This window comes from Primulina huaijiensis, chromosome 11 (assembly GCF_012295235.1).
Source record: "Primulina huaijiensis isolate GDHJ02 chromosome 11, ASM1229523v2, whole genome shotgun sequence".
Classification (NCBI taxonomy): domain Eukaryota; kingdom Viridiplantae; phylum Streptophyta; class Magnoliopsida; order Lamiales; family Gesneriaceae; genus Primulina; species Primulina huaijiensis.
The window spans coordinates 15,711,256-15,726,708 of NC_133316.1; the positions used below are offsets into that span (position 1 = coordinate 15,711,256).

The 15,453-nt window shown below is 34.0% G+C and overlaps 1 protein-coding gene across 1 annotated transcript; it reads right to left on the minus strand.

Annotated features, from left to right (window-relative positions):
- Nucleotides 1-1,244: 1,244 nt before the first annotated feature.
- LOC140988137 (cellulose synthase-like protein G3) lies at nt 1,245-8,868 on the minus strand. Its single transcript, XM_073457092.1, has 6 exons — nt 8,190-8,868; nt 6,195-6,335; nt 5,845-5,970; nt 4,541-4,984; nt 2,098-2,445; nt 1,245-1,871 (listed from the first exon to the last, which is right to left on the minus strand). Exons 1-6 carry the CDS (start codon nt 8,775-8,777, stop codon nt 1,323-1,325), a joined length of 2,196 nt encoding a protein of 731 aa, XP_073313193.1. The 5' UTR covers nt 8,778-8,868; the 3' UTR covers nt 1,245-1,322.
- Nucleotides 8,869-15,453: the final 6,585 nt, after the last annotated feature.

The window sequence follows — 15,453 nt, forward strand, 5'->3', positions numbered from 1 at the left end:
TGAAATATTAAGTTTATTAAATATATGTTGATCTAGAATACTCACTTTATTTGGAGGATTCTGTGGTGTTGATCTAGAATACTCACATAAAAGATAAATGAATTTCAAAATATAGTTGAGTGATAGACTTTACACAAAGATATTAAAGATTGTGTTTGTATTGTAGTCTTGGCATAAGAGACATTAAATATTATACGGATTGTGAGGTTGTGACCTACAATTGAGTGTTCTAAGAGTTTCGATTAGGCAAAAGATAAGTCTTAAATCGAAATGAGTTTGTACAAGGGGCTCTATGAATCATATTCTTCTAGTGGATCCTTCTTAAGTGAAAGAAGAGATGACGTAAGAATTGTTAATCTCAGAACATCTATAAACAAATTTGTGTCTCTTTATTTTATTGCATTTAATTATTGTTGTTGTTTTGACAGCTTTGTTGAAGCATTTTTTGTGTTATTTCAAATACCAAAATATTGTGTGCAAAATATTTGATAAAATATTTCAACCAAACCATTTTATTATTTCAACTTGCATATCTTTTATTTATTTTTCAAAATGTTTAATCGATTTTTAGAGTGATTAATTTGAGTTTCTTCCATTTAGTTATAAAATCAAACTCGATTTAATTCCTCAGTGCTTGTTTGATTTTTTAACATTTAAAGAACGGGATATTGTGGCTCAAATTTTGTTCGCCAATCGATTATATCATAATATAGTTCCAATTTTATACTCAAAAGTTTATATTTTGTACTAGATCTAAAACATTTAGTACTCAAATATCAAATATTAGCTATATATTTTCAATGTTTTGTATCAAATTTCATTCGAAAAACATGTGGGTTTAGGGAGTGAAAAAATACTCTTTTTTTTTTTGTGAATCAGAGACTGCAGAAAAAAATTTGATCTTACAGAGACCAGACACAAATACTATGCCATTGGAGATTTTAAAAAAAAGCCCCCCTAATATAGGGAAAAAACTATATTATCATACATTCACTAAGATACAAAATTATTCTAATTTTATCTAAATGGATTAAGATTCATATATTGTTAATTAAAGATATAAAGATTATGTAATTAAAATTTTAATTTAATTAACTACTGTTACAATGTTTTAAAAAGAAATTATATTTATCTAAATCTTTATCAATCTGAGATGATAATGAAATATTTAGTAATTTTGAGAATTCGAAAAAGTAATATAAGATATGGTAGTTTAATATTAATTACAAATTTATTAATATATGTTTTATGACAATTTTTATTAATTTAAAAAGGGGTACAACAGAAAATGTCACAGAGCTAAAAATATTACAAATCCAAATTTACAACTTAGCTACAACCGAAAATGCCACAAAAACAACCGATGCAAGAAAAATAGAAGCAACTGTAATCTTGGTAGGCATCCTCCCTTCATCATTTCTCAAGAACATAGCTTCATAAATTGGCAAGCAATTCAACACTCCAAAACTCGTAACCAAAACTTGCCCGAGAAATTCGTCGATTCTCCCTAAACTCACTATGTGAAGAACCCCATAAATAAACGCTACTAAATTCAAGATCGCAGCACTTGAAAATGGCACAAACAAAGGAGAGGCAACTCCATATTCAATTTTCCCTTCATCGTACCTTTTTCTTTGTCCGTCGCCATTCACTTTGCTAGTTACACCAAAATCTCTTGTTCCAATTCCTAAATAATTGCTTATGTATTCCAACGTACCAAACACGTCGGATGAAAGCGCCCTAGTTAGTCCCATTCTTTGATCATTCAACCATCTTAGGAGTGTGCTTTTTGTAGAGATGAACTCCAGGCAATCTTGCCCGAAGGATCCAACAAACAGGAAAACGTACAAGAAAAACCATGGATCTGAAACCTGAAACGTATCGATACATATTATACTATGGATCAATAGAGTATTTCACACGAGTGAGATCTATATATATCTTACTATTTGATTAAAAAATATGCATGTATTCGATTGCTAGTAGCTACGAAAAGGAGTCTTTTTATTTAATTTTCGAAACCGAAGGGCTCGTACAAAACGCGACCAAAATCCAAATATATATACTAATTGGACAGAACATGTGCTTTCGACGTACCTTAGGGAAGATGGAGATATTGTTGAGCAAAGTGAGTTGAGGGAGGAAAGCGTAGATGGTGATAGGAAATGACATCATGGGCCCAAAAGCATAGTAACAGTAACAATGGGCCATTAGTGGGCCCAAAAATCTTTTACCAAATGTTAGTGGGCTATATTTGGAAAAGGCCACCTCAAACAGGCCCACGACCCATCTCTTTTGCTGGGTTATCATATCATTAAGAGATATGGGCATATCCGCCAAAAAAGCAGGCCTCTCTGGATTACAAAATACGGACCTCCATCCCTCGCAGTGTAGCCTGTAGCCGGTGTAAAAGTCCTCCACCAATGAGCCGTATCTGAATCCTATCTGTTAATATAGAATCAATTTTGTTTCAATATTTTTCTCACTTCATTCGGAGTTTATTATAAAATTTGGGAAATAGAGTCAATATAGTTACAAAATAGAATAGGTCTCTTGTGAGACGGTATCACGAATCTTTATCTGTGAGACGGGTCAACCATATCAATATTCACAATAAAAAGTAATACTCTTAGCATAAAAAGTAATATTTTTTCATGGATGACCCAAATAAGAGATCCGTCTCACAAAATACGACCCGTGAGACCGTCTCACACAAGTTTTTGCCTACAAAATATATATATATTTTCAGACACAACATGGATGTTTAAGCAATTTAAATAACTTATAAATTCTTTTATCGTATAAGTTATTTATATTAAAATATTTGAATAAAGTAAATAATAGAGTTTTAAAATATTAACATGTATTGATACCCCATGGATGAGCCCACTATCTCTGGCTCATCCCTAGCCCAAATGGAAGACAAGCTCATCAAGAGCCCAGGTATTCTCCTATAAATACCAGTCGGCTCAGGGTAATTTCGAACCTGCGTCTGGATTAGTGACACTTGCTGGAAGCGGACCTTAAAATTTTCCGTGAGTATCATGTATGGTTACAAGATCTTTTAGATTTCACTAATCTTCTTTTCTATTGCCATGACACAAAACAGCCATGATATTGTGAAGTGTGAAATAATGTAAACAAACAACTTTTGGATAAATATCGGATACTTGTAAGTTTTGGTTATATGTTACAAATTATAAAAATACATTAGTGTTAAAATTTAGCAAACATGAAATTCAGCAGACTATATTTCAGGAGATCCTACGCGCATATTTCAGAAGACATCTTCTAAGTTTTTGTGAGTAATACCGAATTCAAAGAAATGAAGCATTTACTGCTAAATCTAATATCTCCACCGAATTGAAATTTCGGCTGGTCTTTTACATGTTTTTTTAAATGGTGAAAAACAATAAACAACAAGTCCTATTGAAGTGTGTAGTCATAATTTAAGTCGTGTAAAGCTGATACTAAGAGTTCAGATTAGGAAGTGATAGTCCTATTGAAGTGTGTAGTCATAATTTTTGTAACTATCAAAGTCTTTTAGTGAAAACATTCTGAAAACAGAAGAAAAAAAGACATAAAAAGAATTTGTCCTTCGAACTTCCTTAAACAATATATTGTGTCATTTATATTCAGTTACAATTTTCATTTCATAGTCACTAAATTCAATCTACTGATTTTGATAAGCGTTTGATTCACTAAGTTTGGCTGAACTTTTCCGCGCTAATTTTACAAGTTATCTATTGAACCTAGTAGATCAAGATTTGATCTTGCTTATTTAAACCAGTTGAGATCCCTTTATCTCCAAGAAGAAGAATAATTTGTGAAGTATTTATTCACTTATCTCTAAACATATACGCTGACCCTAACAATATATCTTGGGTTTGTGTCATTAAATTTTGATTGGGTAAATTTGATATATAATAAAATTTTGAAGATAATTGGGTATAATAAAATATTAAAATAAGACCCTAAAAAGTAACTTAAAAATACCCCGTTTTATTACACAAAAACTTTTGTGAGATGGTCTCACGAATCAATTTTGTAAGACAAGTCTCTTATTTGGATCAATCATAAAAAAATATTTCTAAGCAAAAACATATTACTTATTATTTTGAATATGGACAAAATTGATCGTCTATTGATCCGTGAGTCTGTCTTAAAAATACTTACTATTTATATTATACCATTATTTTTATTACCAAACCGTTTCTTAGAATTTTTAAGTTGTTTTAAAGAGTAAACATGTTCAAACACCTACTTATATTGCGATTCGAATGATGGATTTCATTTAAACGGACATATTTTATTTGGGAATAGTTTTTGAGTTATCGCTTTTAAATTACACGGATCTTGAGTATATTTGAAATTCACCACTATTAATATTATAATTGTATAGTTTGATATTGATTTAAAATTCACTTAAATTTTGTTTATCATAAAAGAATTTGAAATCCACAGTATATAAAAAAAAAACCAACAATTCAAACAAAACCTTGAAGTTATCTCGGAAGGAGAGAAAAGGGCGTGGGCGTACCTTTGAACCCCAATTGGTTCCATTCTCGTGACTACAACCTGCCACACGGTGCGCCAGCTCCAAAATGTGTGGAGAATCGATCCTCCCTCTCCGAATACAGTCTGGGCCCAATTCAGCCATTTCAGGCTCCATAAAAGATGATGGACTTCCGTGAAAAGCCCGTCGACTGAAAAAGGTCCCGGTCCCAAAGTAATCCGGGCCTAAAAGGCCATTCAAACCCACAGGGTTTATATGAAAAGCCCGTCTTAACTCGGACCCGTAAATATCGGCGTAGTTAATCTCGTCGAACCGAAGCGGGAATTGGACATACCCGAGTCTGGCCTTAATTGAATGGTCCATGAAGAAACATAACATGGTTTGGGGTGTTGTTGGGTCATTGGAGATCATGTCACAATCCAAGGTCAAAAGGATTGGGGCATTTGTCATTATTGCTGACACTCGAAGCTTCAAATAAAAAAAATCCATATGAATATGCAAGTAATTAGGAAATTTTTGATATTTAATTAAATCCCCACAAATTTAAATTTTAAAATAATATCTTTATTTTTTTAATGGTAGGACTATATGTACGTACATGACTTCTTCAATTTTAAACATGGGCTATATATATTTTGTCAATAAGAAGGTCGTGAAAGGAAAAATAAAGAGAAGTCAAAAAATAAAAATTGATCGGAATCAAATATTTAACTAACCCAAAATATCTTTAAAATTTACACAACAGAAAAAGAAAAACATATGCCGAAAATTTAAGATTTTTTTTTAAACATATAAGCTACCAAGTACTTTTATTCCTTAAAAAAGACAAGACGGTGATATTTTTCATGATGGCCAGATACATGAGCTATCATATCTATATTAGATACAAAGGTTGAAGTGTTTAATGATTCGACTTTGTGACACAAATTATTAATGATCATCATCACGATTCATATACGTAATCGTCATTATTTTACACACGTATCACGTGTGCGTAATTCATGCGTGTTTATTAAATACCTTCAGCGGTGAATTATTTTCTATTTTTTCAAAGTGAATTTTGAAATTATTCCTAAATATACCTTCTTCTTTTTTAACTACCGGTGTTATTTTTGAAGGAGTGGGTCTCATGTGAGATCGTCTCACGGATCTTAATCTGTGAGACGGGTCAACCCTACCCATATTCACAATAAAAAGTAATACTCTTAGCATAAAAAGTAATACTTTTTCATGGATTACCCAAATAAGAGATCCGTCTCACAAATTTGACCCGTGAGACCGTCTCACACAAGTTTTTACCTTTTTGAAGATGTAAAATAAATATTTACCAACACATTAAGGGCTCCAGCCTTGAAATGATGTGGGACTGCCCTATTTTTCTGTCTTGAAACATAAATGAGATTTGGCATGGAACTGCCTGCCAAGTCTTTATCATCACCACTTTTTGACACAACCTACATAATTTATAACCAAATAAACACTGTGATTCAGGTTTAAAAAATTATTTTGAATTATTATATCTTAAATTTATAAAAACTCTGTCACATTTACCTCATCGACATTTTATGTCTCGTTTTTTTAAAACACGAGGTCTAAAATACTGTTGATTTTAAATAAAGTGGTTTAGTTTTTGATTTTTTTTACGAGAGGTAAGTAATCTAAAAAGTTTGAACTGAACCTGAACAACTGTGGGATGATCTTTAGTTGTAAATCCTTGGGTCCATTTTCCAAAAGCTTCAGCACTGATTTTGTATTCATCCTCAACAAATCCTCTCTCCACAACTTTTTCTACTCTGCTTTTCATATCCTCATACATTATCTGAAATTATAATCAACATAAATATATATTTTGCACACTAATAAACTGAACAAATAGTTTACGATCGTTCAATATGGATACAGCAAGCAGTAAATTATTGGAAAATATTTTATTAAACCCGAATTTTTAAATGTTTTTCGAAAAGATAGAGACACTTTTTTATATTTGAATTCATTCCCTTTTTATTTTTAGACAAGAAACGAAAATAAAAGCTCGAAAATTATATTTCTTGGAACTTCTGAGGCACTTTTCACACAGATCCTTTCTGTTCAAATGTCATTGTTTTCTGGGCTTTTTGCCATAATCAATTNTATTTTTTAATATTTTTCTCACAGTTTTTTTAATACTTGTAATTAATTTATTCATTATTTTGAGAATAATTAAATAAGTCATGATAATCAATATATTTTATATTTGTATTGCAATTGCTAAATTTTCAGAACAGTATAATAAATTGTAATTAAGTTATGCATTATTTTGAGAACAATTATAAAAGCAATATTAAGGCTGACAAAAAACTCGAAAATCTGAGTTTTCGGAATTTTTTTCTCCCCGATCAGTGTCGAGAGATGGATCAAGAAACTAACATCTACCCGATAGGATTCTCGACCCCATTATTTTATTTTTTTTTAAATAAAAATATTATAATATTAATAACACATTGAGTTGGAACATTGTAATTTTAAAAAAAAAAAAAAAAAAATTGGGTCGATGCTCATGTAGAAATTGACTAACGAATTTACAACATATTAGCCCGTATATGACTATTCCAGTGCTTAAATTAAATGGTTAATTAATTCATCCAAATAAAAAAATTCACATGAATAAATATCATAATTCAAATAAAATATATTTTATAATTAATTTTCGGGATATCCTCGCTCTACCTAAGAAAATCCCAAAATTTCGATAAAATTTCAAAACAATCTAATAAATTTTCTGAGATTTATTGTTCTTCTGTGTTGAGACTTTGGGCAAAAAAAAAAAGAGAAAAATGTAAAAATAAATTATATTTAAAAATATCTTCAAGGGGTAATTTGGTAAAAAAAACACGTCAGAAATGTAAAAATATATATATATATTAATACATACACCAAGACGCGTGCAAAACCAATCACCATCACATGGATGAGTATGCACATAAATTAAGAACAGAGTGGCTAATAAGTCAATAAAAATTATATAGTGGTAAACGATAAGACAAGGAGTGTATTTGTCGTTCGCCCTATTATAATATATCCTATTTATTTTTATTATTATTTTATTCATTTTTTGACCATTATTATTATGTTATTCATTTTTTTGACCATCTTTAAAATGCTTCATTATTTTATATATCTATTTTATTTTTTTATTTTATTAAAATTGAAAACATGATAATAACTAACTAAAAGACATCATCTTTTTCTTCTAATTTTACTCTTATATGATACATATATTACACTTTTGTTTTTTTTGTTTTAAATTTCAACACACATTTTTTTTTATTTTTTTTATTTCAACGATTCAAATATCAATTTAGTCTTTTCATAATTTATCAAATTTCACTTTAATCTATCGATAATGATAAAAAAGACTGCACAAACGCATCACGNATATATATATATAATTTTGATATATTTGATCAGATTTAACAAATAAGTATCGACTAACAATATACCAAAATTATATATTTTCATAATCAAGAGTACAAACTTTGTTCCATTTTATCTTGAATAATAAATATTTTCAAACGAATCGTACTCTTAATCATGAAAATTTTAAATATATCTCCACTAAGAGTATTCCCATTGGAAGTGAAGAACTGAAATCGAAAAACATTGAAATAAGAGTGAAAATGGTAAAAACAATTACCTGAATGTTCCGAGTCTCAGAATGGGAAGCACAAGTCTTGGCAAAAAAAGCTTCGGGGGACCTCTCCATGATCTTATTCTCCTTACAGAACGGCAACCACGCCTTGGCGAATCTAGCCGCCTCCATCAGAGCGAACAGCGTAAGCTGCGATCCCCCGTCATCCGACACGTAGATCGAGAGCTTATCCGACGGGTAATCGTACGCCATCACCGACAAGGCGGTCGCCGCAACAGTTATCGGAGGCTCCTTGTACGGGTCCGCCGTGCATATGAATATGTCGAGCGCCGGAAACTCCTCCGTGGTGAAGACTTTTGCTAGATTCTCGGGGAAGGGGGTTTTTATGACTGGATTCATTCGAAAACACTGTGAATTCAACCATGTGAAGGTTAGAATGAGATCGGAAACTAGAATCGGAAGGGATATGAAGAAGGTGTGTAGATTAATAGGCGAGTGGATTAGGGTTTTTGCGTGGTGGTAGAACAGGGTTAGGATGGCAAAGGAGTAAATAAGTGCAAAAGCGCGGTTGAAAAACCGGCGAGGGAGGAGCTGGGATGAGTTCAGTGGATGCTTTGAGGTTGTACCTTCCATTGTTTAGGTTGTACCACGAGGTGGTGTTGGAGCTTTTATGAGGGAAGGTAGTTACTTATATACCTCGTCGATTGTGCACTGAACGAGCTCCTCCGAATTTAATATAATTTAATTACTTAAAACTCGTGAGTATCTTTATCGAGTAAAATTTTTTGAGTTCAAATTCAGACAATGAGTTGGCTTGGAGCTTGACTCGAGATTATGGTCCATGTTTGAACCTTAAAAGTTCTGAGTTTTATGCAACAAACTTCCTTTAAAATATTTAAAATGTACATTTGTCTTTTGTAAAATTTAAATAGACATCTTAGACATCAATATTTTATAAAAATTGCACGAACATTTTTTGAAACAATTGAAAATCTAACGAGTTGAAGTATTTTGATGATATCTCATAGACCAGTGATCCAAATGACAACCGTAAAACAATTAGAAATAAAAATTAACTTGTTACAAGTTAACTGTTTTGTCTGCTGGTCATTTTTTATATAACCAAAACTTCGAACCTTCCAATCTTCGGATCAATACTTTGGGGTCTGCACAGACGAAAGTTAGGTTAGGGGACGCCAGATATGTTTCCGACGTGACCCCTCCAATGCTTAAATCAGTGCTCTGATTATGAATGCAAATAGCAAGAAATATATTAATAATGCTAAGAGAGCGAGATAGTGAAAGTAAATGAACATGTCAAACAATAAAAATATCTGGTATTTAAAGGAGCAGGATGGGTTGGTTACCTTGCTGAAGTAGAATCTTCGTTGGAGTATAATTCTACACAAAGTAGGAGACCTCTAAAGGTAGGACTCAGTTGTTATGGCGGCTAGAACTCTTGCTAGATTTAGTGGATTTGGTCGTGTCCTGGATTTATCTGGATTTCTTCTCCCTCATTAGAGATTCTCTAGTGTTTTCCATATTTACGAGATATAACAGGTTTAGGACTACTTTTAGTTAATGGGCTCGGCTTTTTCATCTGGCCCACATGGGCTCATCTTCATGGGCTTGGCTACATAGTCTCAGCCCTCCTATTTCAACCCTGGCCTGGAAACAGTGTCCTTGGGCTTAGATGCTTCTTACAAATGGGCCCGAGTTAGACCATATCCAATATTTTTATGGGGCATCAATAGAACATCTTTTTTTTTAGTCTAAAATAAGTATGAAGTTTAGACTAACATTTTGGTCGGACCCCAAGCCTTGATCATTATATGATTTGTGCTTGCTTTTGTGTTTGTTATGTCCCTGTTGTCATAATTGAACGGTTTTGATCTCGATCAGAGTGCTTCACAAATAGAAGGTACAAATTACCTGAGAACTCGGTTCCCGAGGCGTCTGTATGTCTACCTCGCAAGATCCAGACCCTTGGTTTCATTTTGATCAGAAGAATAGTATGAGACTCCTTTGGGTATAAATTGAAGCTTTTTTCCCTTTATTTTCACTTTTATTTCCTCCGAGCCATTACTATGTCGAAATTTTGAGAGCTTGCCCGACCTGTTTATTTCACTACCATGTAAGGTTTAGGAAATTCGAGCTACGTAACCTGACTGCATGTAATCTAAGGTTTTACTAAAATATGTGTTTAATTATTTTATGGCATGATTATTGTATGGATATGTGGTTTAGTTCCATGCATATGGGCCTTCAGTAGTTTTTCTCGCTCGAACGAGGAACAAAGACTTGGGATAATTAGAAAAAATATTTTTATTAAATAATTATTTTTAATTATTTAATATATGGTGTGATTAAGTGTGATTTTCGAAAATGGGTCTTGGTTGGATATTTTTACTCATCGGGTAATATTTTTAACATGTACGCAAAATTTAGCAACTCGAGGGATTTTTTGAGGGCTCGAGAAATATTTTCAAAAACTTACCTAAACGAAATATTTTTCGAGAGTGTTTTTGGGCTTGACGAGTTTTCTTTATTGTTTAATAGGCCTAAAACCATTTTAATCCTTTATTTTAACTAAGGGCCCATTTACACCTTTTATTATGATATAGTGGGGTGTATTCAATTCAGAGTTTTGATGACTTTTAATGACTTTTTTAAATGATAGACTTTTATGGATTTGATAGATTTTTATTGACTTTTATGGATTCTCATTAGCAAACCCTAAACCTATTCTAAACTCTTGGTCGTCCCCTACCTCACATCAGCAGCAGCTTTTCATTCAAAATACAGCAGCCACTCGAAAATACTCCAAGGTTTTCTAGAAAACTCCTTCCCCGCCTCTCCGGTGCAAGTTCTACGCGTATATCTCAAGGTTTTTGAGCGTTTAAACACAAAGACATGCTCTAAAATGTTTTTTTCTCATCATTCACGCTACTATATGCAGGTTTGTGTGTTTGTGCATGAGAAATCTTTTTATTTATGTTGTGGTATCGTTTTTGTATAGTTTTGACGTGAAATATACCTATTATTTGATGCAACTCATGGTTTTCATGACTTTTGTGTAAGGGGCTGCTACGACTAAGGGTTTAAGGTTTGTACACGTTGGGAGTCATGGTGTCAAGGGGCTGGAATCACGAGATAGGCACGATTTGGTGAAGGCCGATCGCATTTTCCCTTGGTGGTTGGTCTCGGTTGGGCTAGATCGGAAGATGGGAGAGATAGGAGGAAGCTGCCGGTGCAAAGGTTGTTCCAAGCCTTGGACCAGACCATGGTGGGTCTGAGTCATGTCCTAGGATGGCTCGAACACCGCTGGTCTTAGTCATAGAGCCGAACGAGGGATATAAGTGCAGGGGTGTCTCAGTTGGGGCTTGGTTCGAGGGCTCTCGGGTGGTCGCGCTTAACCGCATGCATGGGGTTGAGGGCTAGGGCTAGGTCAGTCCAGGAGGGTCTAGAGATGGGCTAGGAAGAGTTGGTTCGGGTCTGGTCCTCGTTGGTTTGGGCTAGGGTTGAAATTTACGAGGATAGATACGCTAGGGAGTTTCGGTGCTTGTGTGCTGAAAATTCCAGCAAGAGGCAACATGTTTTATTGGGTTCAAAACGGCTGGAATTGGGTTCTCTAGGGGCTGGTAAAGAGTGATTACGTTGTGGTTTAATTTTGGAAAGATTTGGTTAAGTTTTAGGTTGATTCGGATTAAAACCGGGACTCCAGTCCAAGTTTTAAAACGAATCGAATAAGTTATGAAATGGGCTCGAAGTTACGTCTAGGAAATGATTATAAATATATTTTGAGGTGTTTTTAAGAGTTTAGTTGGCTTCGGGTCGAAATTTTGAAGTCCATGGGTAAAATGGTTAATTAGGGTTTCAAGGAGCAAAATGATCATTTTGCACCTAGGTCGAGTTAGCAGTCCTGACAGCGCCCTGTTAACAAAATTACACGTTTTTAATGCATATGCTATCATGAACACGACCTTTTATGGAAATATGAAAAATACACTGCATGCTTGATTTTAAGAAAAATATACGTATATGCATTATTTTTATAAGTGATGAATATGATAACATGTTTTGAAGGATGAGAGTTGATTGTGACTAATACAAACACAATAATACGATGACATGTAAGACAAAAGCTCAGTGGATGGATAATACTGTCGCTGATGTCCCTGCCGCCGGGTATCACGTTTATGAATTACGAGGAACCATGGATATTTTTTATACACTTTTGTTTTATATGTTGATAATTGTCAGGACTTTGCATGTTGTTGGTTCGACTGGATTTTTGACATATTTTTAACTGCGGTATTTTCACCAGTATTGAAATCATTTTATTTTAAAATGTGTGCTTTACAGCAGTATTGCATGCATGCATTTAAATACATTTTCGAGATTTAGCTTACAAAAAAATAGCAGTATTTTAAGTACTAGACGTTTCAACCCACCACTTATCATCCGACCCCCTCAGTAAGTATAAATAACCTTATTAAGTTTAGGCATAAAGATGTCTTTCCCTGACGAGTCTGTTGTTCAAGAATTAATGGACTTTTTAGATGTCTCCTCCCTTCATATGGAAGAATCGGGTCTGTCCGGACCCATAGAAGAGAACCCCGATCAACATCTTCCCGAAACCCGAACAACTAAAACCAAGAGACCGAGTTGATTCAAAGTCGACGAAGTCAGATTGAGAGAAGAGGGGCGGCCCTGGTATGAGGTCAAGACCTCCCATATAAGTCTCGATTTTGGACCATCCATTAGAGATGGGTCGGGTATGCCCCATGGTTATGAGCTGCTCATCCCTGATTGGACAGACAGAGCCTGAAGGATCGTGTGTTGGGCACCAAAGGTGCTTCAAATACAATATTCTCCAAGAGCTGCAATAGCTCGTGTTCTAAAAATGTTAACACCGATGAATTAAATCGAGTTTGGTTAAAGCACCAAGTGGAAAATACTCGAAGAAATCTTTCGAGAAGAAAGCTGCTATATTTGAAAGCCTTTTAACTTGTGTAATCTGAATAACTGAAAAGCAAGTGATCAGTTCTAACATATATCAGTTTAGTTTCTGATGAAAGCTGAACTTACAGATGCTCTGACTGATCAAAACAATTTGAAAACAATAGTTAAACAGTAAAATACAAAAGATATGTTTATGACTGTTCGGAGACTTCAACTGCTCATACGTTATCCTTTCTACATCCTCGGGTAGGATACACTAGAAGACTTTGATTTAAACAACTCTTTGTACAAACTCACCCAGCTTAGGACTTACGCTACTGTCTAACCTGAACTCCTAACCTAGACTGAAGGCAACACCTTTCAGCCAATACTTCTTTAACATCTCTGTGTCAAAGACTACATACACAAGTTTAATGTCTTTTTGCAAGACTATAATTGAGTGGTGGTGGTGAGTAAGTGTGTGTGAGAACTGAACAATGAATATACCAAAATGTTTTCTCACACACTGAGAGAAAAGAGCTTCTAAACTAAGCTGATATGACTTTTTGTATTCCCTCTCGGCTAATTGCTTCTTGTAAGCTGATAAGCAGTAAGCGCGCCCTCTCTTCTTTTTCTCACTTCTTCTCACTCTCCTCTGCATTTGTTGATGATCTTGGTTCGTATTTATAGCAGCAAGATGACCGTATACCAAGACTCATCACATGTGATTGTTGCAGATTTGAATGCATTCCTTGAACTTTGTGTCTCGACTTTTCCGATACTCATTCAGGAACCTCTCGACTTTAATCTTTGCTGCAACATCCATTATTGTACTATCCATAGTACAGATGCTTTACCCAGTACGCACAGTTGGATTCCATTAAATAAACTTGTCGTGTTCTGCAAACTGATTGATTCCTAACTGATGCTTTGAACTGGTCAGTTGAACTGGTTCGATGAAATCAGTTGACTCGTCAGATGAACTGATTTCACTGATTCAGTTGAACTGGTTAGTTGAACTCTTCATCAGCTGGTCGGGTTTTTGAAGGTCTTCAGCTGAATCACTTATCAACTGATCAATCAGTGGAACTGGTTCTTGATACATCAGTTGGACTGATTCAGTTTGGGTAATCAATTGGCACATTCAGTTTGTTCTTTGAAAGCTTCAATTTAGGCTCGATAACTGATCAGTTAGAAGGCTAATCAGTTTCAGCTTCCTGTGCACTAAAGTAAATCATTAGAAACAAAATAACAAGTTTTGTTATCATCAAAATCAAGATTACGAATATGAAATATTCCAACAGAGCCCATATTTCTCTCGTGGGTTTTCAAATTTTTTATGTTGACCAAATAGAAAAGGGTCTCAGGTTTCCTGTGATCGAACTCATCCAAACAACTTGTGACTATTTCCAAATATGTCCGAGCTAGTGAGTCTCAACTCTTTTAATTCCCTGTTAGTCCTAGAGGTTTTATTTAAGTATTTCCAGGTATCCATAGATATTGGGAGTCTTCTAAATTTATTCGGATAAAAAAGACCAAAAACGGGCCGATTTTATCTTTCTATTTACCCCGAATACTAATTCTTGAAGGGGGAAATCAGACTCTCATAAAGGTTGGACCAATAAGTATTTTTTTGTGAAGTCGACCAAGCCCTGGATTTGTAAAATTGATTGGGTTATGAACTTTATCGTTCCCGACATCTTGGCTGAGCCGACCCACGAAAACCACTTTTGTAAACCTAGAATACAAAGCCGACTTTCAAAACACATAGCATGATGATTTAATTTATGCTAACATCCAGATCACACAACATGACGACTTAGAGCAAACTCAAACGTCAAAATCACACAACATAACAATTTATAAGTGAGAGGATACAACACAAATTGTGAGGTTTGCAAAAGTGGTTTTTGGATTGAGTACAAGAAATTCACTCTCAAAATATTTTAAGTTTTTGAGTGAATTTGGGAATTAGAAACATGGGTTTCTTTCTCTGGTGCATTGAATATATCTCTATTTACACCCTGTGTAGACTCTTTACACTCTGTATTTCATACACTCACAACTACATGTGTATGCTTGTGCGCATATATATCTGATATGATCTTCAATGAGTGTATTTATCGGGCTCGAGAGCTTAACGGTCAAAATTTCTTGATATTTGTGTCATACTATATGTATTTTCTAATTAATGCTCTTGTATTATTCGTCCTTGTGTCATTAATTATTCTGATCAGATATGCAATTATGATCGCTGGATAACTATGAATTTGAATACCACTTTATGAGGAATTTTTGTGATATTTTTGATTCATTTTTCTTCTGATAGATGATAAGATTACAAGCCACTTGCTTTAGCATTGCA